General features: G+C 51.1%; 1 protein-coding gene across 1 annotated transcript in view; it reads left to right on the top strand.

The window, feature by feature from the left end:
* The window catches only part of DAB2IP (DAB2 interacting protein), a 118,300-nt gene that overhangs the window by 77,085 nt on the left and 14,156 nt on the right, over nt 1-27,059 (top strand). The window contains 5 exon segments of the mRNA XM_029960527.1: nt 5,794-5,947; nt 11,957-12,055; nt 14,183-14,737; nt 22,677-22,821; nt 25,008-25,152. Of these exon segments, the coding sequence (XP_029816387.1) occupies nt 5,794-5,947; nt 11,957-12,055; nt 14,183-14,737; nt 22,677-22,821; nt 25,008-25,152 (1,098 nt within the window).

Raw genomic sequence — 27,059 nt, 5'->3', positions numbered from 1 at the left:
TGCCCGCGGTTTGTTTGCAGCGTCCGTTTCATCCCTGGGCAGCCGCGGTGCGGGGATGGGCCTTGCGGCTCCATTTCCGTGTGCTTTGGTCCAGCAGGACGGATCCTGCCTCGCCTTTGCCGCCTTGTCCGGATTCCGCCTCCAGGCTGGCGTTACGCAAAATTTCGGTGATGAAAATCAAACCCTCCGTCCCCACCCTCTTCCCAGCGCGGGAGGTTGTGAGCCCGGAGCGGAGCTGGGAGCACCCCGGGGGTGCTGCAGGGAGCGGGGGGCTCTGGGGCTCTGGCTCGGTGCTCACGGCAGCACAACATCCCGGCTGCGCTTCTGCTGCCATGGACGTGCCCCAGGTGTTTTTCGGGGCCCTGCTCGCTCCAGAGCCGGTGCTGTGGGAACGACTCGTTCTCAGGGCTGTGCTGTGGCTCAGGCTCCAAACTGGAGGGGTGGATCTGTCACTGCTGTTTGCATCAGATGTCCTCAGATCCAGCACTGTTTAGGCTGGTTTAGGTTGATGTAATAAGAAAAGGTAATTTTATCAAATAACAATAACAAATAACAATAACAAATAACAAATAACAAATGCTATCGTTGCCCTTGCTGGCTGTACTGACAAACTTCCCAGTGGCACGTTGTTAAACAAACAAATAGCCACACTCAGGTGAATGTCACGGGTTAAAATCATCCTTCAGGTTTGCTCTGGCAAAAACAACGTTTGGAATCTGGTATGAGCTGACAGAGTCCTTTTGAATGTAATTAATCCTGCTGCCGGTTGAAACTGAGAACAGTCTAAAAACAAGGGCAGGCATTAATAAGTTTAATTACATGTCCTTTGTGTTGCTCAGGGAAGGTGTTGCATTAGTAAGGGTAACCTATAACACCAGGTTCCCATCATGAGTGCAATGAGCAGCGTTTCCCAGGCAGAGATCAGCAGCTGGACTTCAGGAAACGGCAGGAGAAAGTTCATGGTAGCAAAACATGGAGAAGGATGTGCTGAGGCTTCATCCCCACGTCCTCTCCTACAGGAAAAAAAAATATGCTTCATCTTCTGGAAGCAGCAAGTGCTCTTGTGCTGTTGTTCATGGCTATTCCCATAACATCACTTTTATATTTATTTGTTAGGTTGAAGCAGGATGAGGCACAGGGGAGGGAGGGATGAGAATTCCCAGCAGTGGTCTTGAGGTCAGCGGGAAGTCGGCACCCGGGTGCTGCTGCTGAGCCCTGGGGAGAGCTGCTGTGGAGGAGAGTGGGAAGCAGTGCAGCCATGGGAGCAGTCTGGGCTCTGCAGAGCGTGTTCCCAGTGTGACCCAGCAGCAGGAGGCTCAGGTGGGACAGCGGGCACGGGGCAGAGCTGGCAGAGGGTGATTTACTCCCATCTGCGGCTGCTAAAATCCTTCTTCCATCTGATGTTGCAAATCAATTTACTGGAGTTGTGCACTTTGTTCTCAGTCATAACAAACCCCTAATCCCTGGGCTGGAGACAGATTTAAATTCTGTCTGTGCTGCATGTGGATCTGACAGTCTGTGCTGCTGCATTTGGGCACGGAGGACCCCCTGCAGTGGGCGTGTGCCAGGGAGAGGGTCAGGGCTGCCCTACAGAACCTGCTCCTGGCTGGTCACAGAACAGAACTGCCAGCCTGAAAAGCTGCACACAGGGAACCTTTCCTGCCCAGGAGACGTGTCACAGAGTCAAACCTGTAATTTAGGAGATCAGATCCCTCTGACACTGGGGAGGCATTCACAGTGCTGGCTCTGCAGCTGGTGTTAGTGGGACATCTTCAGCTTAGTGCCTGGGCTTCCTTCAGAATTCCCCAACCTGCTCATGCTCTCAGAGCAGAACAGAAGGAGATTTGAGAAAGGCCCTCTATGTTTTTTCCTCATGTTTCAGTGTTACATTTTGTGTCTGCTCCATGCCTCTGCAGCTACCCAGCCAGGTTCCCTGTTTGTTTCTGCCTCTCGAAAATAGCCAGGAAGGTTTTCATCATAAAACCACAGGAGCAGCAGCTGGGTGGTTTCAGGCAGGTGAGGCTGTGAAATGAGAACCAGTAGGGTTGTCTCTTTGAGGCCCTGCTTGCTGTCTCCATTGCTCAAAACCCAGCACTGGAGTTGTATGAGGAGAGGATGGATTGTCCCTCAATGCCTGTTTCTCCAAGTCCACTTCCCTGCAGTCCACATGGCCCTGGTTGGATTGGGTGTGCTGTCACAGCCTGGTGATACTCTGCTGGCTGTGGAGGGTGCAGACAGAGGGGATGCATCCCTTCACATGGTAATGTTTTATGACTTTATTATTTAGCACAACAGTCCTCCCTCATTGCTCTCGGGCAGCAAAGCTCTTTCTTTAATAGCCAGAGACTGGCTGCTGCTCTGTGGGACTCGCCAGGTCAGTGCCAGTAGCAGTAATGTTATTTCTCTTTAGAACTAATGTGGTCTTTTATGAGATTTTTTTCCTCCCCCCTTCATTTCAACTGAACTTTAGGCAAGTAGAAAGGGATTAAAAAAGGGCCCTTGGCAAAAAGAACAGAATGTGCTGTTTGGAAAGAGGGTTTCCTGCTGTGAGATGGCTCTGGGCAGCTGGCCGTTCCCACCATATTAAAACAAAGGTGTAGGATTGGAATTAGATCAGCTGACGTAAACCAGGACGGGACCTGGAATACACAGAGAGTTATTGGAGCAGGAGATTGGATGGCCCCACAGGCAGTGTCTTGAGCAGTGATGGCAGGGACGTGAATTTGAACCAAGTACCTCTGTCGTCTTGGAAGTGTGTGTTCACCGTGGGCAAATGGTGTTCCAGCTGTGTCTGACTGCTCAGGAGTGGGATGGCTAACGGGGAGCACAGGTCTGCAGGGACTCGGGGATCCCTGTCACTATGGATGCTGCTCGTGGAGTCAGGAAAGCAGCTTATGGTCTCTCCCTGTCTGTGGGACTGGCAAACGTCTTCCAGTATGTGGGCCCCTGCTGCAAGTGCCATGTCACTGAGGGACAGGAGTGCTCTCTGCGCTGGAACAGGTATTAAAATGCAAGAACCCTTGAATCAGGTGCTATGTAACCCTCCTCCAGGGTGTTTGTAGCCCACCCCAGACTGTGCTGGGCTGCTCCGGCTTAAGTCAGTAGCGTTGGGGCCAGCTCTAGGGGATGGGATGGGACAGAGCCCTGGGAGGGGGCTCTGCTCATCCTGCACTGCCAGGGCTGAGCTGGCAGAGATCCCTCATCCCTGCCACCAAGATTTCCAAGGAGAGTCTCTAATTAATGACATCTCCCCACTTAGCTCTTGATACAGAGACAGATGCTGGGTTTTTAGGGCTGGTTTGAGACCTGCAGCACTCCCTCTGCACAGAGGCAGCATCTGGTGAGAAATGTGTCTGCTGCTGACCTGGGTCGGATCCCATCGGCCGCTCAGGAGTGGGAGAGACCTTGTGGGAGCAGGTCCTGCCGAGGCAGGAACCTGACAAATAACCTCCCTGAAAAAGTCCCGTTAATTTTAGGATTCCCAGAGGCCTCCGGCAGAGCATGGAGGGATATAAATACACATTTGCTGAATCTGGTGAGAGCATAATATGTCCTGAGAATCTCCCCCCGGTAATCCTTCGTGTTGAACATCTGCATTCCCACCCGTGGCCTTGCAGCTGCAGTAGTTTTAAATGAAAAATAGGCTTGATTTGTTTTAATTTTAATAAAAATTCTTAGGCCAGCATGAAGCAGTGCAGCTCAGTGAGGTATGTGTATGTGTGTGAGAGTATGTAGTCCTGAGCTGTGGGTTTAGATTATCAATATTTATATTTGTCTACACAAGAATGCAAGTAAATAACCAACTGCAGCTTGGTTATCTACCTTTTCTAATTTCATCCTAAAAATATGGAAATAAGATTTACCATAAATACCTCGATTCAGGGCTTATCTGGACTGGGTGAGCAGTCTGTATTGTCAGTTCTTGAGCTGCTGGATATTGGTTCTGCACTCAGCATTCTGAGGTAACTTGATCTGTCTGCCTGTATTAGAGTTAATTTACAGTACCATTCAGAGGAAAAGGAGAGGGACCCTTTTCTGTGAAAATAGTGTAAAATTGCCACAAAGTACTGGGAAATGACTGTGCTGGGTTCCTAAAGATCAATTTATTCACCATAGAGATACGGGGTGAGTGGGCAGTTGAGAGAATCGCTAATGGCACAGAGAGCCTTTGCTGGGAAGCTGCAGCTTCTGATCCAGCACAGGGCTCTGCCAGCCCCGGGCTTTTAATGCCTGAGGGCTGGGGATTGTCCCCTCAGAAAGATGTGGTGGTGGCTGTTCTGCAGATGTTCTACAGGTACCACCACAGCTGGTCCTGGCTGGTGCCTCGGTGGGCGCAGGGAGGTGTCTGGGGACGGTGCTGTCCCGGAGCCCTCGGGCCGTGTGTCCCCAGGCTGGGTGTCCTGCGGTGCTGCTGGCCAGGAGGGTGGCCTGTGGCACTCAGAGCTGCCCATTTAACATGCTGAGCCAGAGAACCAGCTGCAGGCAGTTCTGTTAGCACCTGGGGCTTCATCCATGGCCTGAATCTTAATGGCAAATCTAGAGAAGCACCTGTTTATCTTCTGCTGCCCTTTATCTTAGAATCTCCTTGGGCTGTTTTCTAGATTCAGCCTGGCGTGTCATTCACTGGAAGCGATGAATTTTGCATGCACTGTTGACATTTCTCTCTGTTTTGGTCAGTTTTATTCTGGAGAACAACAAAACTCAACACACAGAGCAGAGCAATCTGGGGAGTATACTGGGAGCATTGTTGTTTTGCTCATGAAAAACCATGCTGAGAATATCACAAACTCCTCTTATTGCTGTCCTTCCATGCCTTTGGAGAAGGCGTCACGCTCTCTTTGTAGACAGGGACACTTGGTCTCTTTGGAAGCCCCTAAAGTGCTTGTCAGGGGTTTTAAAGGTCAGAGTTACCAGGATCAGAGCTTTGGCATAGGAACATCTGACATGGTGCAAGCCATAGAGAAAGCAGCTGCTCCCTTTTCTCTCAAGTTATTTTTTCCCTTGCCACTTCCTGGTTTTGCTTTGTTTTCCCTGGGACTACTTAATTATCTTTCTTTTCTTTTTTTTTTTTTTTTGTCCCCCTTGAGCTCTCTGGTTTTGCTTTAAGAGTTACAGCACCATTGATTGTATTGGCTGTCTCAAAAATGGTGTTCTGCTCGCTGTCTGTGGGCTCCCCGCTGCTAAATGCTGCCAGTGGGACTCCAGAGCATTTAGATCAGTCGATAGGGCTATCATGGCCTTATTTTCCACCCTGTCCCCATCCCAGGATGAGTGTAACAACGGGAGAGAGCACACGAGCCCTCGGGTAATTGGTTACAGTGTGGATCCCAACGCTGGCTGTGCCTGTGCTGGAGATGGTGAGGTTCTGGCACCAGGGGAGCTCAGCACCAGGGGCTGCAGGACCTGGTGGTGCTGATGAGACAGCAGTGGGTGCTGGGGCCAGCTGGTCTCCCTGATGTGCCCATACTGCAAAGCACCACACCTGGGAAGTCTCACTCAGCAGGTGTGGTGGCCATTTAGAGACTTACTCAGCTGTGCAGAGACCCACAGCCTACAAACCTCTAATAACTGACTCCTGGCTGCATGGGAGTTGGGAAAAATTGTTTTACTGCTCATACAGCCTGTAATAGAAATTACAAATGAGACAGTGTAGCAGGCCCTGTTCTTCAGGGCCCTGGGTTATTTCATGGCAAAAAAGTCCCAGGAATATTCTGCAGTTGTTGCTAACAGATGGACTGAACAGTTTCTGTGGGAAGGGGAGCATCCACTGACACCATTCCATTTTTCCTCTAGATCCCATCTAATGCCGAGGCTGAAAGAATCGCGCTCCCACGAGTCCTTGCTCAGTCCCAGTAGTGCTGTTGAGGCTCTGGATCTCAGTATGGAGGAGGAGGTGGTCATCAAGCCAGTCCACAGTAGCATCCTGGGACAAGACTACTGCTTCGAGGTAAGGAGCTGCTGGTCCGTGCCGGGAGCCACGGGGGGGCCAGGTGTGTGCTGGCATCTGGGGCTCTCACTGCTGGACAACGTTTCTGCTCTGAATTGCCACACAGAGACTGCTTCGTAGGCAGGAAATTGCTCCCATCTTTTCAAGGAGGATCATATCCCCAGGATCAGAGCAGTGAGCTCCTCGTGAGCCCTGGAGCAGCAGAGCTTCCCACTGGCACAGGTGCTGCCCTGCTCGGGGCCGTGTTCCAGCAGAGCATCCGTTTGCAGTTTATGTTCATACAGATACTGGGAGGTGCTGACAATCCCTACTCAGTGTTCCCAAATACATCAGATGTGGTCACAGAGCCAACCCACTGCTGTCAGTGGGAGTGTTGAGGACTTTGTCTAGAAAACTGAAGCTTCGCTTGTTTGGGTAAATAGAAAAATCTGTGAGTATTTCAGATTATTTTGACATCTGCTATGGCATGTGGTTGGGTCTGTGCTAGCGGGAGGGAGGAGGACACGTACAAACCAGGCTGTAGTTGGATAATTCAATGTAGTATGTCTTGGGAATCATTTGTCCTGAATTGTGGATGGCAAAGTATTATTGCTTATGGCAGTGGCTGGATACAGAACAGGGAAATGGTTTTCTTACAGTAATAAGGTGGTCAATACTTATGTTTCTGTGAAGAGAAGGGAACCTGTTTGTGCTTGGGCATAGAAAAGCAGATAAATAGTGTATCCATGCTTGGACTGTGCTGTAGGATGTGACTGCAGGCTGTCCTTGGATGGGCAGTGCTGGATAAAAACACCTTGTCAGAGTCCAAGAGGAGTCAGACTGGGGAGAGAAATACCTTTTCTTTACTGAAGTTAGCACACTTTGAAAGAAATGAGTTAGAAGATCCATTTCTTAAAATGAAAACGGGTAACACGAAAACAGTCTTACAAATATAGCCCCAAACACAAACTCTGGAGTGGGCTGAGGTATAAATTTTCCAGTGCTGTTCATTCTCTGAGGAATTGAACAAGTGTGGTGGGTCAGGAGGGGAACAGTTTTGTAAATTATATGGCCTCTATTACATTCCACTCAAGAAAGATAAAATGAAGCTAGATGGAAAATAGATGTGACATCCATAATATAAGGGTTGTTTACCAATTCTGTTCAGCACAAGAGCAGAGGAAGGGATGTGAACAGTACTTGCAGGAAGCTGACTGAGAGGGAAATTGCACAAGTTGTGCACCTGTAAGGAGGAAGAGAATTTTGGTTATAAGTGAGTTGGATAAAGAGGAGTCACACAGAAAAAAAGAACGTGTTAATTGCTGTCCTGCAAACCCTGCAGAGGGGAGGAAGAATGCCAGGCAACAAAGGGGACATTGATTTGTGACTGGTGGCTGCTCACCAGCAAGCTGCAGCGGGAGGGACAGAGGTGAGAACTAAATGGCACATCGTGTCAATGCCTCATGTCTCCAGAGAGCCTCTTCCAAACTGGGAGTGAGGTCAGCGCTGGGATGAGTTTGCAGATCTCCTGGGATCTTTGGTGGTACCAGGCCTTGACCACAGTCTGCCAAGCACTTGGGTACCACTGGTGGATACAAAGAGGGGGCATTGCCTTTGGGCTTTGAGGTTGTTGTGGGTCTGCTCTTTGTGGAGATCTGTCAGGAACAGGCAGCTTTGGGTGGCTGTTGTTGGGCAGTGCCAGCCTCGCACAGTCCTTAACTCCATTCTCCTGGCAGTGGGGTGGCCGAGCGGGGACGGTGCCTCGGGAGCTGTTTCCATCCCCAGCTGGCTGGTGTCCACTGGATCTCCCCTGTGTGTGTGGCACAGTGTGACACAGCTTTTCCTGCACCACACCACCGGAGCAGCCTCATGGCTCGGCAAGCAGGACAGCACGGTCTGACATGGCTGCAGATGGAAGAGAGCGGGTTTGAGAGGGAACTGGCAGCACACCCAGACGGAGACAAAAGCGAGAGGTGCCAAAGCCATCTGCAGTGGAAAACAACCAAGTGGCTCGTTGGGAGGCAGCTGGTGGATGAAGGTGCAGGGAATTGTTCCTCTCCTTTGGCTCCACCGACCTGCATTAGGACGTGCTGGGCTCCGCTCCCCTCGGCTGGGCTCTGCTGGGATGGGCACTCAGCAGCAGTGCAGGGCTTTCCCACGGGCTGCATTCAGCTTTTTCTGCTTAGTTTTGTGAAACTTGCTTTTTTCCTGACTTGCTCAGTACTTGGTAGTCAGTATTTACTTGTTTTCTTCATTGATTTTTTTTTTTTTAAATTACTCAGCATCATCTTCTTTCTCCTTATAAGACTCCCCAGTCAGCAAATCATCCCATGCCACTGCACATGCTGTGTGTGCTAAATATACAGTGGGCATCTTCTCCAGGAGTGGAGACTCAGAGTCCAGGCTTACAGAGCCTATTCCTGGCCCTGCTGTTTGTGGGGTCCTGGGCCAGGCAGGGCACTGAGGACCGAGGGGCTCTCTGAGGTCTTAGCAGACCAAAGGTTCGTCCCATTGCACAGCTCGTGCCTGAGCTGTCCCAGGACACGGCTGGGAGAAGGACAAACTGCAGTTGCTCCGGTACAGCCGAGGCTGTGTTGCCTCATCCTGGCCTTGCCTCAGCGAGGGAGAATGTGGTGCAGCTAAATTTAGCTCCACTAATTGGATCCAGCTGTGCAAACGTTGCTCGCGTGGCCCTTGGGGCGCGGGGCCGGGAGGGCAGCGCTGGTGCCCCTCGGCACCAGGTCAGGGGGTGCAGAGCAGCTGAGCCACAGCTTGTCCTCTGGACACTCAGGGAAGCAGCCTTGGTAGCTCAGTTGTCATCTCCAGTTACTCCATGGAGATGCCTTCAAGGGAGGAACCCACCCTGTACCTAAAACTTTCTTAAAATGGCAAGATTTTATCTGACTGAGGAGATCACCCATCCGAGGACTGGGGATAATGAGTGGGAATAAGTAACATTTCAGAAATTAATGAGTTTTATTAATTGAGTTTATCCTGTACATTAACAGTATTCTAGCATTTCCAAAATCTTGATGAGACCAGAATACTCTCTTTATAAAGATAATTAATATCTCATAAAGATCATTAATGCCATATGATATTTAGGTCAGAACTCAAAGCTGGGGTGTGATTGCAGATCTGGGGAAAATTACATTTTTGGTCACACATGGTAGATATGACCTTCAGCTTCCATCTGATCAAGACACACTTCATATCTGACACATGATTTTCCCCTTCTCTCACTTCAGTATGACAGTTACAGGTTTTTTTAGGGTTTGAGTGATTAATTAATTGATAATTATTTTAAAACTGAGTAATTAATTTTGCCGTGATAACTCATGTGTTGACTTAAGTGTGGCAAGAAAATATATTAGATATTCAGCTTAACAGATAGTTGGTAAAAAACTGATATTGAATGAAAACTCAGTAGAAGGACAGCTGGATTACACGGTTATTTATTTGGATATGATCCTCCATGTCCTCCATGCAGCTCTGGGATCCATGTGTGTCACCAAGGAGAACTTGTCTTTTAGAGAGCATCTTTCAACACCAGCCAAAGAAATCTTAATTCTCCTTCATGGACGAGCTTCCAAGTTTCCTACCAAATCCTCTAGATCTGAGAACATTTTCAAACACATTTGTACACCAAACTCCATCAAAACCAAAGAGCTAAACAAAAAGCTGGGTGAGACATGGCCTTTAAGGCAATGGACTAATGATATCATTCACTGAAAGGTGTATTTGACCTGTTCCACCTTTATTATGAGCTGATTGGTGGGGATGGAGTTTCGTGGCCTTGGTCAGAACCTCAGTGGCCTCAAGGGTTTTCCCCACTGTGGGGTACAGAAGGTTGGCTCCAACACCTCCAGGACACTGTGGCTGTATCAGGAGTGTCAGAACTTTGATGGATTGGGCTTGGACATGGATGATTTTGAGTCTTCTGCAGCTGAATTCGCTGAGTAAGGCAGGGCTCAAGTTCTGATGTGTGAGGTTGGTGTCTGAAAAGAACTCCTCTGAAGTCCCAGAAATTCCCATCGATTGAGCAGGTCGGGAGCTGCCTGGAGCAGTGCTTGCTTGAGTTCTGGTCTTAAAACTGTTGCCAAGTGTTTCTTCTGGGATGCTGATGTTTGTAATTCAGCACTAAGGCAGCGCAGCACCGGGTCAACAGCGATGCAGCTGCTGCTCCATGGGTGTCACTGCCTGTCATGTGGGAACTCTTCCTGGGAGAAGGATCGGGATGCAGGACTGCCCAACCCTCTGGCAGAGCAGGGGATGGGGATCACATGGCATAGACCAAGTGGTACATCCTGTGTGCCACCAGAACTCCGTGTGGGAACGTTCAGGGATGGAGGTTCACATGGGCATCGGCAGCAGTGAGGAGATGAGGCAGGGTGGGTTTGGAATGGGAGACTTTGAAGAAGCTGGAAATACTTGAAAGCATGAAAGGGTGCTGGAAAGATCACGCTGCTGTGCCTGCTAATATGGAGTCTGTTCTTGGAACTAGAAGAGAGCTTGTGCTCAGAAGAGTCTGTTTTACAGGCAGAGTATAAAAGTGTGTAAGGACAGGGAAGAGGGTCTGTCTGAAGGAGAAAGCCTCTTGCTTGGAAGATTTCTTGCGTTTTTATGTAAAGACAGGCCAGGCCTCTTCTCATTCTGTCCTGGTTAGATGTCTGTGTTCAAAGGAGGGGATGTGTTCAACTTATCATTGAGGTTTGCTAATGACAAATCTTAGCGGGTGCCAGCTCTGCTGTAAGAACAGGTTGGGCTTCTGGGAGATACATGAAATTAAAGGAGATTGTGTCTCCCAGAAGCTGATAACCCAGCGCACAGTGTGTAAACACAAACACTGCGAGATGATAAAGCACTCAGAAATAACTCTGCAGGTTGAGACTGGCGGAAATGAAGCTCAGAGGGGAGTTATTTAAAGCACCAGCCAGGTCCATTTGGCCTCCCAGCAGAGCTGTGCATGGAGAATATGGCTGCACAAAAGCTGGGAATGCAAAGGGCCCCAGGACCACCAGGAATGACCACCACAGTCCTGGAGGTCAGGACTGGAGGAGATGGCAATTTGGGGAATGCCTGTGCAGGAGAAGGTGCAGGGAACTATTGGCCTTTCAGACCTTGGCTCAGTACTTGATGCCAGAGAATTTTGTTGTAGTGGACAGGAAGAAAAGTTTAGTGCCTGTCATTCTGGTCTGTCAGGCAGTGGTGCTTCCATGACTGTCAGCAGGGTTGAGTTTCCTTGGGATAGCAGGGATGTGATAAGGAATAAGGGGCACTTGCAACACTGGAAATGTCACTGCTGTGAGTGTGCTTCCTTAAACCCTGGCTATGAAATCCCAGTGGCCAGAGAAAGCCACACAGATACAGCAGAAAATCCCTTGGGGTGATCCTGGAAGCATGAGAGGTGACCTCAGCAGCACTTTCCCAGCCATGGGGACTGGCTGCTGTGAGCTCTTGAATGGCCCAGACAGGCTCTGAGCTGGTGTGGGCTCATCCCATGGCCAGGAGTGGGGTGTATGTTCCTGTCCCTGTGTTCTTCACAGCACGGGCTCCAGAAGCAACAGGACACCAAGGGAGAAGGTGGGAAAACAGCCTTTCCAGGTCTGATGTTCTGCTGGAAACAAGGAATGGGTTGTTACTGTCACAGGCTTTGGGCTGGGCCTGGAGGAATGCCAGGTATCCACTCGGTGTTCCAACTTATCTTTAGTTCATCTAAAGATTTGCACTCCCTCAGTTGTGGAACTTGGTGGTTTAAAGCATCACATGCATGAGGCCCATTATCTAGTGTTTTCTGGTGTGGAAGAGGCGAAGTAATTGGAATTTGCTTCCATGATTATTTTTGTAACATACAGAGCTGTCCTGTTTTTCTGCCAGCCTTAGGGGCTGTTGCTTCATGCTCGGGTAAAGCTGTTTACTTAAAAAAAAAAAAAATAAAATCCACTGGCATCTTCCCTAAGTCCCTCTCTCCCCCCAAATCATGGTCTGCAGTGTGCTGGTCAAGACATAATCCTGTTCCTTTCCCTGTAGGTGACGACTTCATCAGGAAGTAAGTGCTTCTCGTGTCGTTCTGCAGCAGAGCGAGATAAATGGATGGAAAACCTGCGGCGTGCCGTGCACCCAAATAAGGTAGTGGCTGTGAGGAATTGCCTCTGTTCTAGTTCAGTTCCTCGTTATTACATTTTATAGCCCAATGCATGGGAGCAGCAGGGGACGTATTGTCATTGCAGTGAGTAAGTGTAACTCTGGGTCAGCCTTTTTCCATATTGCTTTCTCCCACAATTATATTTACAGGCAAGTGCCAATTATTCCTTCCCCTCTTTTCTCAGCACATGCTGCTTCAGCTGTTGCTAAGAATTGATCAGACCTGAAGAATCTTCATTGTTGCTCTGTTATTGATGGTACTTGCCACTTGCATAGAACTCTCACCTCTCAGAAGCTCTGGGACAGATGTCAGGTAGCTGCCAGCAAAGTTACAAGACTGAGTAGTCTAAGGAGTTCACAAGTCAGTTCCTGACACAGTGTCTACTTCAGTGAGGGAGGAACTCAAATGCCCATTACAGTGAGTTTTGGAGGCAGTAGTAGAATGTGGCTTTCCCTTCTCCAGCCAGTTGAGGCAAAGTCATCTACTCTGAGTTTCACAGGAACAAATCCTTCTCTTGGCTACAACACAGGGACACTCAACATGAGCTTTTATGGCCCACCAAGACTAAGTACATCCTCAAACAGAATGTACAGCTGCTCTCCCCTCTCTGCTCTGGAGTTGGCTGCAAAGATTGGTCAGGAGAAGTGCAGGATTCCACAGCTGATGAGCTCAACCACGTCTTTTTCTGCTGGGCAGAGAAGACACAAGTGACATGATCTGAGAACTCATTCCACACAAGTTCAGTCCAGGCCTGGTGGGTTCTAAAGGAGCCCTCAGTCTTGGAGTTTGTTGTTCCCAGCACAGTGCCAAATGTCAGGATAAAAGGTTTGCTTCAATGTCAGAGCTGGAGCAGTGGAGGGGAGAGGGGAGAGGTGAACCTCTGCCTCTGGCAGCGTGTTCCTGGATGTGGAGTTCAGTGGCTCCAGTGCTTTCTGAGGGCAGCAGCCCTGGCAGCACTGACCTGAGAGAGCTGTGTGAGGTTTGTGTGGTCATGCTCAGCGTGAGAGAAGTCCTGGGAATGTGAGTTGAGGCTGTGCCTGTCGCTGGCTTTGAGGTGCAGTGTTGAGTGGAAGTCCATTTGGAAGTGTGCCCTCATCTCAAAGCATTCAGTAACTGATGGCTCTCTTTCCATCTTTGTTTGAGTTCATACACAATAAACTCAGTATCTGACTTGAAATTTCTGTCAGGAATTCAGTGTTCTTGTGCAGTTCCTGTGTGTACTTCCTGAACCTACAGTACTCCATTGTGGACTTCCAGCAGGAGTGTTCCTGCCCAGACTCCTGGGCTGAGCAGAGTAAGCTGTGGCTGCTGTTTCAGTGAGGGGTTTCCAAACAAAACAGGTTTTGCAGAATCCCAGCAGCAGTTCAGCCGCCAGTGCTTTATCTTTCAAGTCACTCCTGCAAAAAATACCCCTGGATGTTCTTGCAGGATGAGGTCAGCATCACGAGGGAGCTCTGAAAGATCCCCGGTATTCTTGGCTCTGTTATTGTTTAAAAGATATCCAAGGCAAATTTCTGTTTCTGAATTGTCATGATTCTCCCCTGGGACTCACTCTCCTTCCCATAATTCTTCTTAATGTTTTACTTGGGTGCTCTGGACTTCTGCCCTAAAACATAGTTTCTTCCCCACCAGCAGTGGTGGCATTCCCGTGTGGATGAGGCCATCCCTGGGTGTGCACTCAGGTCCCTTTATGCTGCTCTGTTAAAAGCAAATGAACTCCAGAGCTGTGAGATACCTGTAAAAGCTTCTGCTTTGCAAAAGCCAGTCATGATCAGTGAGGTTCTTTCCGTTTCTTTGGAGACCCTCTTGGCAGGGAATGGGAAACAGTACATATGTGATTTGGAGGGGTTTTATCTTCCTTCTTCCTTATATTAATTGGCACCAACAGACATGGAGAGCACGGTGATATTTTGGAAAATTAACATAAGTAGTGTTATTATGCAAATTCCTGAGAGCCAGTATTTCCTTAAAATAAAATGTAATTAAGCCTCCGCTCATTTAGCACATCCGAAATAATTAACTCATATCTCCAGTTTTGTTGTGCTTGGCTTTGTGGTTGTTTTTTTTAATTGACCTTTTATTCTTTGCTTTTTTTTTTTTCTTTTTTTCAGGACAACAGCAGAAGGGTAGAGAATATGTTAAAGTTATGGATTATTGAAGCCAAGGACCTGCCAGCTAAGAAAAAGTACTTGTGTGAATTATGCCTGGATGACGTTCTTTATGCACGAACTACCTGTAAATTGAAAACTGATAATGTCTTTTGGGGGGAGCACTTTGAATTTAATAACCTCCCGTCGCTCAAAAACATTACGGTGCACTTATACAAAGAGACTGACAAGAAGAAGAAGAAGGACAAGACCAACTTCATTGGGCAGGTGAACATCCCCGTCAGCTCCGTCACGGGCCGGCAGTTCGTCGAGAAATGGTACCCGGTGGTGAGCCCCAACCCCGGGAAGGGCAAGTCCCCGGGGCCCATGATCCGCATCAAATCCCGCTACCAGAGCATGAGCATCCTTCCCATGGAGATGTACAAAGAGTTTGCCGAGTACATCACCAACAACTACATGGTGCTGTGCTCGGTGCTGGAGCCCTCGCTGAGCGTGAAGAACAAGGAGGAGATGGCGTCGGCGCTGGTGCACATCCTGCAGAGCACGGGCAAGGCCAAGGTAGGACCCTCCACCCCCGTCCCCTCCCACCAGGGTCCACGGGGAGCAGACTGCTGGGTTGGGGTTGGGGGATGTCCACGTCAGCTGGGCTTCAGGCCCAACTGGGCATCGTTACTACACTCTGTTTTTCTTCTGATTACACACAAGTTGGTAGCACGCGCAGCACAAATTGCTTAATTAGCAAAGGGGTCAGTGGGACCACGAGATACCAAGTGAGTCACTTTGCTCTCCTTCTGGAGGCTCAGGGGCCAGGCTCTTACTGGATAAACAGGCACAGATGTGAAAGTAAGCAAGGAGGCAGATTTCAGGGATGGAATGTAAGCAGTGCTGGCCCGAGCTGAGCAGCTTGTGTGTGCTGGGTATCAGGGTGTTCCTGGGGAACACAGCAGGAGCTGAATGGGAATGAGCAGCCTCCTGAGAATTCCTGGGCAAATTGTGTGGGCACACATGTCTCTGGATCAGCTCTTGGTCTTCAGGGTCTGTCCTGCTGCTCTTGGAAGGGGGGCAGCAGTGTGGGAAAGCCCAGGGGTGCTCCCAGGGCAATGCTCGTTGTGGTTTGATGCCACCAACTTGCTCCTGGTGGAAGTGGAGCCTTCATGGACCACTTTGAGCCTCCTGCCTGGTTGGGAATCCTCCAGCAGATCTGGGGAAGAAGCAGGCCAGGAGGAGGCAGAGAGTGGGGTTTGCTCCTGGTTGTGATCTGTGAGGGTGCAGGCAGGGTGAGCAGAGCTGGAACCCCCTTCCCTGCTGAGCACACGGGGCATGGAGTGACCCACCCGCTGCAGAGCATCTTCCATCCCCGGGTGGCCTGGCACAGCCATGGCAGGCAGTGCCCGTGCTGGGGCTGCAGGAGTTAAAGCATCAGCGTTTTTCTCTGTTACCATCTCTGTGAACTCTGCAGGGTAGAGCTGGGGAAGAGCAAGATGTCCAAAGCTCTTGCAGTGCTGAGGAGACGTGAGCTCCTCACCTGAGGGGGAATCACAAGGCTCTGCTTCCTCAGCAGCTGCCGCTGCTGCCGGGGACCGTGGCCGGGCTCGTGGATTAGGTTGAGTTACCATCTGTCGGACAGAGAAGTGGCTTGGCCTCCTGATCTAGTTCAAGGCAGGCAAAGCTCACTGAGAGGATTGCAGGGCCCTGCTGTTGCAGCGGCAGAGAAAATAGCTCCGTTAAAGCCCTCGTGATCCCAGGCAGCAGTGTTGGACCCTGGGAGTGCAGGGAAGGACCATGGTCCTGGTCCTCAGAGGCCTGTGAGTCATGGCATGTGGAATAACGCTGTGGTGACACAAGGAGATGTCATTGATGTCCCTCCTCACTCCTTGTGCCACGACTCAGGTGCCGTCAGCGCGTGGTTTCTGGGCACAGCCTTCTGCCAGTACCAGGGGCTCTGCTGCCCCTTGCTGTGGCTGCAGCAGCTCTAGTGCCAGGGCTTTGTGGGAATAGCACTGTCATGAAAGACCTGTCTGTGGTGAAACAGTCTTCAAGTGTCACCCCCATCTCAGTCACTGTGGATCGTGTGTGGGCACGGCTGAGAGCAATTGTCACTGCTCCAGCCTTTTTCCTCTTCTCAGAACTGGAGAGGCTCCAGAGAGAGCAAGTGTGTTTCCAGACATGTGTCTGCATCAGTGCTTGAGATCCCAGAGGCTCTACACAGGGGACACAGCAAACAGTAAACAGACTTGATGACTTTCCCCCTAAAATGGAGCTCCTGCTTTCCCTGCCTGTCATCTGCCATCAGCATTAGCACAGGGTTTGGGGAGCTGTCAGAGCAACAGGAGTTATTGGAGCATGGGAACCAGGTGGTGCATCCTGAGCTGGACAGGCAGAGAGAGGGAAAAGCAGCAGTAAGGTAACAAAATAATGAATGAGAAAGGAAAGCACCCCTCACCTCTGCTTGGGGAACATGGGTGCACCTCCTTGCCCCTCAGGAGAGCTCCAGCCCAGCAGTGGGAGCACCTGATCCCGGGCTCTGTGTGCAGGGCCAGCAGAGCAGTGACCCCCCCCTTCTCCAGGCCTCTATCCTCCCATGACCCTCCAAAGCTTGTCTGGGCTGGAGGTGGGTTTCTCATCCTTCTGCTTCACCAAGAGCTTTCCCAGTGAGCCCCTCAGAGCTCCCCCTGCCCTGCAGACCTGGCAATCGGCAACCACTGATGTGTTTTGCTGATTAAGGGGTTTTTGTGGCTCTTGGCTGCTGTAGATGACCCTAAAGCAGCAATTACAGTTGGACTGAGGAACAAATGTCCGGAAGACTCGTTAGCAGCTAATTGGTGTTGGGCTGTTTCAGGCCCTGTCTCCCTGCAGCGATTTGCTGTAAATAAATTGTAATCCCTTAATGAGGGATCGGGTCCCTGCCGTGCAGCAGAGGTGCGATGTGCTGGGGCCACGTGCCACCCACAGCCAGGTCCCTGCCACCAGTGTCCCTGTGCAGCCCCCTGGCTGGATGCAGGGCCATCCTTGCCTGCAGACACCCCACTCTGCCACGTTGAGCTGTTCCTTGTTATCTGAAGCTGCAGAAACCCTGAGGCACTGCCCTAGTCCCTCCTGCTGGGTGGGACACCTGGGACTGCAGGTGGAAAGGGGACAAGAGCTGTAGGTGAATTTTCTCCCTAAATAGCTGCTTCTTCCTGGGCTGTGTAGCTGTTAAAGGTGGAGCATGAAAGCAGAGAGTCCTCTCTGGAGGGAGGGCTCTGTGGGAGTCAAAGGCCCTGCTTCCCTTGATCTGTGTTTGGGAGAGGGAAGAGCTTCATCCCTACAGTGCTGCAGGAGGGTTGGTGTGAAACAGGGCATGCCTGGAACCCCTGAACATCTGCCAAGGCAGTGGGTGGAGAGGAGGGGAAGAGGGTTTTGATAAGGCTCTGAGTGCAGGCAGGCAGGGAGGGAGGGAGCTGCCCCAGCCCACTGGAAAATCTGACAGACACCCAGCACTCGATCAGCTCCCGGCACACACGGGTGTTCCCTGGCTTTGTGGCAAGGAGAGGCTGGAAGGAGGATGTTGTTTGTTGGCTAAAACACAGATGTGGGCTCTCAGCTCTGTCCTTCACTTGTTACCTGCTTCCCCCTTCCCAGTGAGAGGGCTGGTGAGGTGCTCCCTGCAAGGGGGTGGAGATGCCCAGCTATTTTCATGTGTTTTACAACCCACAGACGAAAGACACAAAGTCATAGAGTATTTCTGCTGCCGTGGTTGGTGTGACTGGGAGTGCTCACCCCTGCTGTTAGCAGGGCTCCATGTGGGCCCTGTGATGTGGTTGTGGGTAGCCAAGCTGCGTCCTTCCCAATGGATTTCTGATGCTTCCAGAGTGTTCACCATGCTTAGATTTGTTTCAGGGCTATCTTAGAGCTTCTGGAGCTCAATTCATGGCTGTAAATATGTAAAAAAACCTCTCTTGTGCGGAGAGTTGGTCGATCAAACCCAGCATTAGATAAAGCTCTAACAAACCGGCTGCTCACTGGAAATAAATATTTATGGTGTTGGGAATGGAGTGAAGGGTAAACATGTGTCCCTGTTTGTTTGTGCTGTGAGGATTTGCCTCTGCAGAGCAGATGTAGCTGCTCTCCCCATGTGAGTCTGCTGGAACCCCACATTCCAGCAGCAGAGCCAGGGTTGGATCAGGGCTCTGGGACCTCTCAAAAAGTGACTGCTCAGCTCAGGCAGGGACAGGGAGATGTGGCACAGCTGGGCTTGGAGGCTGGTGGCACCAGGGCTCAGTTGGTCCCTGCAGGGAGCACTGCTCCCTTCTCCATCCTGGAAAGTCTGAGGACACAGGGAAGTGAGGATGCTGTGCATGTTCAGCCACAAACGGACCAGCAGCAGCCCTATCATTTCCCCCACAAAGAGTTTATCTCTCTGATAATATTTTATAGCAGCCATAGTGGAGCTAATCAGTCCTTTAATCAGTTTTATGAGCATCCCTACTGTTTTTCCCCATCCCCAAGCAGAGCAGGCAGGGTGGTTGGCAGGACTGGGAACACCAGTGAGTGTAGGGAATCAGTGTAGGGATCTGGCTCTTCCCAAGCCTCCTGTGTGGGATCCAGCCCCTGTGCCCTTGCAGGGAGTGGTCATTCAGTGTGTTGGTGTTGTATCCCTGAGGTTTTCTCATTTCCCTGAGCAAGGTGATGGACAGATTCCTGTGTGTTAACATTGTCACTTCACTGCCTTTTTCCAAGGAGAATTAGAATATGCCAGAAGCACTGAGGATGAGCTCCAGGGCTTGAAGGAGGGCACAGCACTACATTTCCTGGCAGAGAAGTGTCTGGAGCAGATTCTCAGAGGAGCTGTGTGGTGGAACAGTCTAGGACTGGGTTTCACATGGTCTGTCCAGGACCCATTCGCTGCCCCTCTGCTGCTCTCCTTGCACAGCTCAGCACCACTGAGTGCCACGTTTCCCTCCCCTGTAGGTGTGTCCCAGCACTCCTCCACCTGTAACCTGCAGCCCTACCGACCCCTGGTGTTTTTCACCTTTGCATAAAGGCCCAGCTGGACTCTGAGCTAGTCTTTGAAATAAGCAGTAATCTTATTACCTTTATCAATTCAATCCTCTTAAGGTTAAGTCAATCCTATTAATCAGGCTTGTGATTTGGAGAACCTTATTATTTCCAAGTCAATCTGCCCACCAGTCAGTTACGATATGGGAGCGATCGGCCCCAGCCCGGAGGGTGTGTGACCCCCACGGGGGGTGCAGGGTCTCCTCAGCTCCCTGACACCCCACGGGCTCCAGATGGGCAGGAGGACCTGCCCCAGGGGGGGAGAGGTGCAGAATCCTTCCTGGTTTTGAACAGGATATATCCTGCAGGACTTGTGTTGTTTGTTGGCTCTGTGGAAAGCTCTCCTGCTCCCACCACAGCCCTGCCAGGCACCCAGCTGCCTTCACCCTTCTGCCTCCCAGGCTCAGGAGCTGGAGGGGCAGTGACACCCCTGGGCACAGGGACTGGCACTTGGAACCCCCTGGGATGGGGATATTTGGTGTAGGCAGACCCCTCAGTAGTAGGGTGGGCTCACTTGGCACTGGCAAGCTGTGGGATCAGGCTGCCAGGCTCCTGCCCACATGTCTGGAGCTGTGGAGGAGCTGCCTTGGAATAGCACACGCTGCCGTGGGCTCATGCTTGGTTTGTGTGCAAAGCACTGGAGACCAGCACAGCCTTGTGCTGTCTGCTCTGAATTTATTTATTTATGAATTCTCTTCTTTATCAGCATATGTGCAGCGACTGGGGTCGCACAGGTTCAGCTCTGTCCAGTCTGAAGCAAAAAGCCTCAAAATAAACATGGAAACAGGCCTGAAGAACACTGGCACAGCCCTTAATTTTGACTGTAGACCTTTTCCTTCCCCTCTCGACTCAGATGTAATGAAATAAAGCATCTTATTTTCTTCCATTGCCAGGGGCCCTAACTGAAAACAACCCCCTGCTGATCTCTGCTGCTCAGAAACAGGGAGTTTTATTGGCTTTAGTTATTGCATTTTATTCAGGACCTTGTATGTGGGTGAGTGAGGCCCCCGGAGGGATTCCACAAGTATTTGCATTCCATTTGTGTCTTCTGAGTGCTGGCTGCTGGAGTACTTAAGGCAGAGATACCAGAAGTGTGATCCAGAACCGATGTGGCTTTTTTTGTGTGGAGGGCAGGACTGGAGGATGAGGTCTGGACCTTGGCCCTGGGACAGAAGTGACAGGATGTCATGGGAACTGCCCCGTGGCCGAGGCGCCTTTCCCACGGCTGCCGAGAGCAGTCCCTGTGGAGGAGCTCACCCAAGGACACTGGCTGGGGGGATTGAGACCCCGGGTACATCCCAGGGGCAGGTCCTACAGCCCAGCAGGATGGCTCCTGCAGCCCGGGGAGGCTGCAGGGACAGGGAGAATCCTGTGGGATGCTGCTGGGTGTCCTGGCTCTGCCCTCTTCCCCACACAGTTACAAGGCCAGGTTCTGCCGTGCTAAGCCCAGCTTTGGGTGCTGTGCCCTAATGGAGCTCTCTGGGATTTCAGCAGCTTTCCTTTCCACTTTGGAGACAAAGGTTCCCTTTCCCAGCTGTTGAGCTGCAGGTGCTCTGTAGGGAATGACAGCAGCAGCAGAGATTTCCAGGGGATATTTCTGGCTTTGTGTTGAGTCCTGCCGTGGAATTTTGCCTCGTTTAAATTCTGGTGAATTCTCTAGATCAGCTAAAATCATCCAAATTCACATCTTCTCTGGCTACCACTTGGCCCCTGGGTTTCCAGGACTTGGGCAGCCAGTCCTCAGCCAACAAGAGGGGGAAAAGCAAACACTTGGCTGAGACACGCTGTAAAACTCGGTGTTCCTGAGGTAATTAGTATGTTGGGAAAGTGACAGGAAAGAGAATCAAGCAAAGCCAAGGTCAGTGGCTGCTAATTAGGAATCAGCACCTTGTGTCAGCCTGAGCGGTGGCTTGGAATTGAAACGTACCCTGGGAGAGCCCCGGGAAGATAAAGGTGATAGAGTTACCCAGATAGCAGCTAACGGGATTTGAGCAGGGTTTAAAGTTTCATTCCAGCTTGGCTGATAAAAGGGGCAAAATGAGAGAAAATAGCAGGGGGAGGCTGTGCTTTGCTTCCAGGAGGGATTTTTGCCTCTGCAGCTGCCGGAGCATTGCAGATGTAGTGAGATCTGAGGAAGGGCATCTTCTGACTAGAGAAATAATGGAAGTGACTTTTCATTTATTTAGCCCAAAGCTCCTTCTTTGGCTTTTTTGGAGGTTTTTGGAGGAAGGTCAAGGCAGCACGTTGGTCCCAGTCACAGTGTTGTGGGAATGTGGGAGCAGTGGGTTTGTTGGGTGCTCTGGGAGCTGTGCTGTGCTTGGGAATGGCAGGGACAGGACCTGGGACACTGCATGGCAGCCTGGGGTGCTCCTCCTGCCCCTGCCAGCAACCAGGGCTACCACTGGTACTGCTGTGAGGAATGAAGGAGAATTTCTTAGTGGAAGGTTGTTACTGAGCAGATTATTTTGTTTCAGTAAAAGGGACTTTGAGAAGGTGCCCTTGGTTGTGGAAGTGAATGTGTCTGTCAACATTTCTCTGTCTCCTGCGTGGGGAAGCTGTCAGAGGGTGATTTGCACAGTGCCAGCCCCTCTTTCCATTGTCATCCAGGTGAGTGGTGACACTGAGCACCTGGTGCAGGAGGAGGAGCCAGGCATGGGCAGAGCTGCTCTGCCCGTGAGCAGTGCAGAGGAATGTATCAGCATTAGGAGCTGCCTGGCATTCCTCCTGCATTAGCCCTGGCTGCTGACCCTCTGCTCAGTGAACTCTGGGACTGAAGCAGATGTGGAGCTCTCTCTGAAATGCTGGTTTTCCTCTAGAATTTGCAGTCCAAGAGCCCAGACTGATGCAGGGGCAGCTGTCAGGGGCTGCTCCTGCTCACCCCTTCCACTGCTGTGCAGCACAGAGGATTATCACAGCCCATGGCTTTGGTTGTGTGCCTATCAGACCGAAAATGTGCCCAAAATGGGCTCTGTTGCAGTGCTGTTTATCTCAAGGAATACTGGGAAAACAGGACATTGGAGCATCTCAGTGCATATCCAGGCTTGATTCTCAACCTTTAGTTGTGGGCACAGCTCGTGACATCGGAGCATGGCCCTGGTGTGCAGCAGTGCACTTGGACACCAAACACAGCCACGTCTCACAGGGGAGAAGAGGTTTCACCCACAAATGTGGGGCTGCTGCGAGCCCAGCCACTGCTGGAGGGGCAAATGCAGCACAGGTCTGGGATGAGTCGCTGGGGGGCAAAAGTTGGGGCTCTCCAGAGATTTATTTCTCCTCTTGTCCCTGTGAGGGAGTTGGGCAGGTAGCGAGGCAGGTGCACACACAGGATCACCCGCAGCACGGGTGTCACCCGCCCTCGGGTGTCTCACCAAGGTGGGACCTCCCCCGGGGCCGGGGCGGCGGCTGCTCTGCGGGACCAGCACGTGTCTGTGTGTGACCCACCATGGGCTTTGCTTTCCAGGATTTCTTGACTGACCTGATGATGTCTGAAGTTGATCGCTGTGGTGAGAATGAGCATCTCATTTTCAGGGAGAACACACTGGCCACCAAAGCAATCGAAGAATACCTGAAGCTGGTGGGGCAGAAATACTTGCAAGATGCCTTAGGTACGTACAGAGCATTGGCAGATCTTGCCCAGAGAGGTTCTCCAAGCTGCAGGGTGGGACCTTCACCTGAGCCTTGATGGCCATCAGAGGCACCAGCACTTACCTGCTGGAGGGTCTCCCTGGCAGCAGGTCTGAGAGTGGACATGGCTGTGAGGAGCTCTCTGCTCCCAGGGGAAGGTGACCGCTGAGCTGGCGCTTCCCTCTGCTCTCAGAGGAGATAACAAATGGATGTTTGAAGGCATTATGCTGCCTGCCAGGTCTTCTGTCTCAGCACTGGCCCTGTCACGGGCTGATTGAATCCTTCCCCCCTTACACCCCCCACCAGAGACGCTCCTGCAGCGCTCCCGAGTCAGAAGAGATCTCCCAAGCCAGTGATGAGCTGCCTCCCGGATCACCCAGCACTGGGAACCCTCCTGGTGGTTTTTTTTTTTTAAGTACTGGCTCTGTTTATGGCTCCAAAAATATTTCTCTTGATGCAAATGAAAATAATTAGAAGCTTCTGCTTCTGGGCAGGTCAGGAAGGAATTGCTGCGTGCAGGCAGCACAGCACGAGGATGGGGAGAGGCTGCCTTGGAATGAGCTCAGCCAGAGGCAGCTCCGTTGGATCCACATCCCAGAGCGGGATGAGCAGGGCTTCTATTGAGGTGTTAATTTTTCAGTGTGTTGGGTTCCTGCTAGTGGATTTGTGTTATTTTAGCAAGGAGAAAAGAAGCATAAATACTTTATTAAGAGAATAATAATAATGACAGCATTGAGGAAAGGGAAATAATTGATCAAATTCAGGCAAAGCAACAGAGAGCCCACAAGAATAGCAAAAAGAATATTATTTATATCTGCCTTGTAATGCCTTCTGGTTGAAGGCAAGACTGTAAGTAGATTATCTCATATAATTTCTCAAAAGCTGGAATATTAATGAAATCAGAGAATTTTGAAATATTCCCTTTTTGGGGCTCAGTGCTGCCAGGCCCATCTTGTGCAGGAGGAGCCTGGGGTTCTTGTTCACTGTTGAGGTGCTGGTTGTGAGTGACCTTTTAGCAGTGAGATGGTTCCCCTGCGTGTCACAAGGTGCCCCAGGGCAGCGTGGCACTGTCCTGGAGCCATGGAGCAGGTAATGGGGCCAGGTAAGAACAGCAGGCATCACCTGCAGGTGAGCAGAGTGGCTCCAGAGCTCCCTGGCAGAGCTGAAAATACATTGGAGAGACTCTCCAGTATATAATTAAAATCTGTTTTGGCAATAGGGAAGGAATGCAGACTATGGAGTGGGGAGAAAACAGGATGGGAAAATCCAAGGCAGACAGGAATTAGGAGCAAACCACCTAGAATGAGAAGAAAACCAAAGCAAACCTTTCTGCCAGAACATCACCCAAGCTAAACAAGGGTGCCTTTTCATCCCTGTTGTCCCATCCCCTGGTGCCCCCAGTCACTGCTGGGATGGAGGACTGAGCCCCTCCCTTGAGGTGGGACACCCCCTCAGCTGGGTGTGGGGGCTGTGCCCAGGTACCCCAGGGTGAAGGGTGACCAGAGAGCAGGAGCTGGCACAGCAGCCACAGTGTGAGCCTCTGCAAGGGTGAGGAGCAGCCAGGCAGCAAACAGGAGCACAGGGGATCTCAGAGAAATATTTTCATTTAATTTTGTGTGATGTTCAGCTCAAAATAAACCAAGTAAATTGTTTCTTTCCTTTAATTACCTGTTTCTCCTGTGAATCACAGTGGCTTGTCAGTGCCAGGGCACAGTCTGCAGTAGCAGGCCATGCTACCAATAATTAGAGAGCTTGCCAGCATCCTTCCTGCTGGATTAGCCCGAGGGAGCGTCTCTGGAACTGGAGCGTGGGGGGTCGGGCTGTGGAAGCGGGTGCTTGGCAGCAGAGTCCTGATGCAATATCCCCCAGCCACGGGGGCAGAGCTGCCAGCTGGGGAAGAGGGATGGAATGTGCTCCTCAGGACCCGGGTGCAGGGTGTGCTGTGCTGGTTACGAGCTCCCAAGGCACTGCCAGGCTCTCCTGGGCCCTGCTGGAGAGCTGGAGAGCTGGCTGGGGCTCTGGGGTCACCACCTGCTCCCATATCCATCTTCTCTTCCAGTGTGATGGGGTGCCAGAGAGCTGCTGGGGCACTGGGGCTTAGGAACAGAGTTGTTTGAAGGCTCTTCTCATGTCTCCAAACCCATCACCAACTCTCTCTGTTTTCCAGGGGAATTTATCAAGGCGTTGTACGAATCAGATGAAAATTGTGAGGTGGATCCCAGCAAGTGTTCATCTGCAGACCTTCCTGAACATCAGGGCAACCTGAAGATGTGCTGTGAGCTGGCCTTCTGCAAGATCATCAACTCCTACTGGTGGGTGTCCTGGGAGCGTCGCTCCCTCGGCTCGCGCGGAGCGGGGCAGGGTGGCAGGAGTCTGTCTGCAGGTGGTGGGACCTGTCCCATAGCAACCTGTCAGGGAGCTTTGGAGGGGGAGCTGTGGGGCCCTGCCCACATGCTGGTGGTCCAGGAGTAGGTGAGACAGCAGCTGCTGCTCTGCCAGAGTTTGGGGTGTCAGTTCTAGGGGTGCAACAGTCTCATGGATTCTCCGTCACCCTTGTTTTCAGAGGTGCTGGGGCACAGGGACAGGGCACTGCAGTCAAGGAACACAAAATGCCTTTACCAGTGTGACCCATTCAGAGAGGTACTTGATGCCAAATGTGTATGAAATTCTGGAGTAAAGGGCAGAAATGCATGTCCTGGGTCTCCCACCCATGGGATGAATCAGTCTGGGTGCACCTCCCCGAGCGTCCGGTGAAGCTCTGAAATCCTGCCACAGGCAGGGACCCAGCACAGGCAGCTTTTGTTTGGGCAGAGGTTCCCTAGTTGCAGTGCTGGAGCTGGAAGGATGCTGCTGTTCTCCCAGGTTGCTGCTTGGCTCAGCATCCCACATTCCTCTGGGTTAACCCCTGTCTCTCCCAGCCCCGGGCGGCTGCCGGGGCGCGATGGGAGCCCGATGGGAGCCCGTTGCCTCCTTGGCCCAGGGCCTGGTATGCAGCTGGAGGCATTTCCGAGTTGTTTGTTCTCAGGGTAAAGGTTCTTGCTACCAGTTGGGACAGGCCTGAATATCCCAGATTTGTTGGAGTGAGGCAGCTGTATCCTGCTGTGGAGTTGGCTGTTGTGTATGGCTGTGCTCATGGTGTTCCTGCTGGAACTGGGAGCCAGGAGTCCCTGCCCCAGTGAACCTGCTGCCTGCAAAGGTGACCTGAAAGGGTGAAAAGGTGGGCCTGTGACTCTCTTTACTTGGAGAAATAAAAATATTGTCTCCGTGCTTCGTGTTAACATACCCAGAGCCTCTCATCCTGATCATGAGAGAAGGAGCATTTTTGTCCCACTGCTGGATTTCCAGCCTTCCTGCTTAAAATCTGGGCTTAGTTTTTATTAATATATTTAGTAGCAACACTGTTGCTGCAAAGCATCAGCTAGGGATAATATTGAAGGAAGGAAGTCCTTCATAATGAGGATTTATCATTTTCTCTCCTATCTCAGCTGTTGTGTTGAGGTCAGAAAATTTATTATAAGTAATTTCCCAGGATATTGAGTATGCCCTCCTGCAAGCCAGGAAGGGAATTGCTTTTCCTGATCCTGCTCAGGGAGACAGCAAGGAGCAAGAGGTTCCCTCAGGCTGCTGTTATCCACCATAGGTACACAAAGGGCAGGTTCTTTACAGGTATCCTATCCCTTATCCTGGGCCAATTAACAACTCTGACTCAGGAATGGCATTTATCTGCTCTCCCAGGAGGGATTTACCACTTCTAGTCACCAGTGGATTATAATTGTTTGAATTAATGTCTTCCTGAAAATACCCAAAGCGGCACTAAAAGGTCACTCTAAAAATAGTCTTGAGAAGTGACCTAAGGAGAGCCAGGAATGCACAGGAAGTTCATTCTTCCAAGGAAGGCTGGAGCAGCTGAGCTGCTGCTCTGAGTGGTTCCTCCTCAGTGCTTTGTGCTCAGCGGTTCCTGGGGATTAATTGGGCTGCTGAGTGTTGGGATTGGCCAAGGTATCCTGACAGCCAAGGATCCTGCTTTAAATAGAGTCTGGAGTGTGCGTGCGCATCTGCGGAGAGAGGCAGGCGGAGGAAAGGGGTTTACAATAACCGAAAATTGTTATAATTATGACATAATTTGGACATCTGGAAAGTTTCAGTGTAAGCAGAATTTCAGCATGTGGAAGCTCGTTACTGGGAAGTTGGGTAATGAATTACGGGCCCGTTTGTCGCA

Source organism: Manacus vitellinus, unplaced genomic scaffold, assembly GCF_001715985.3.
Source record: "Manacus vitellinus isolate BGI_N305 unplaced genomic scaffold, ASM171598v3 scaffold_27_pilon, whole genome shotgun sequence".
NCBI classification, from domain to species: Eukaryota; Metazoa; Chordata; class Aves; order Passeriformes; family Pipridae; genus Manacus; species Manacus vitellinus.
The sequence above is the reverse complement of the archived record's forward strand: the minus strand, read 5'-3'. Positions and strand labels throughout refer to the sequence as shown.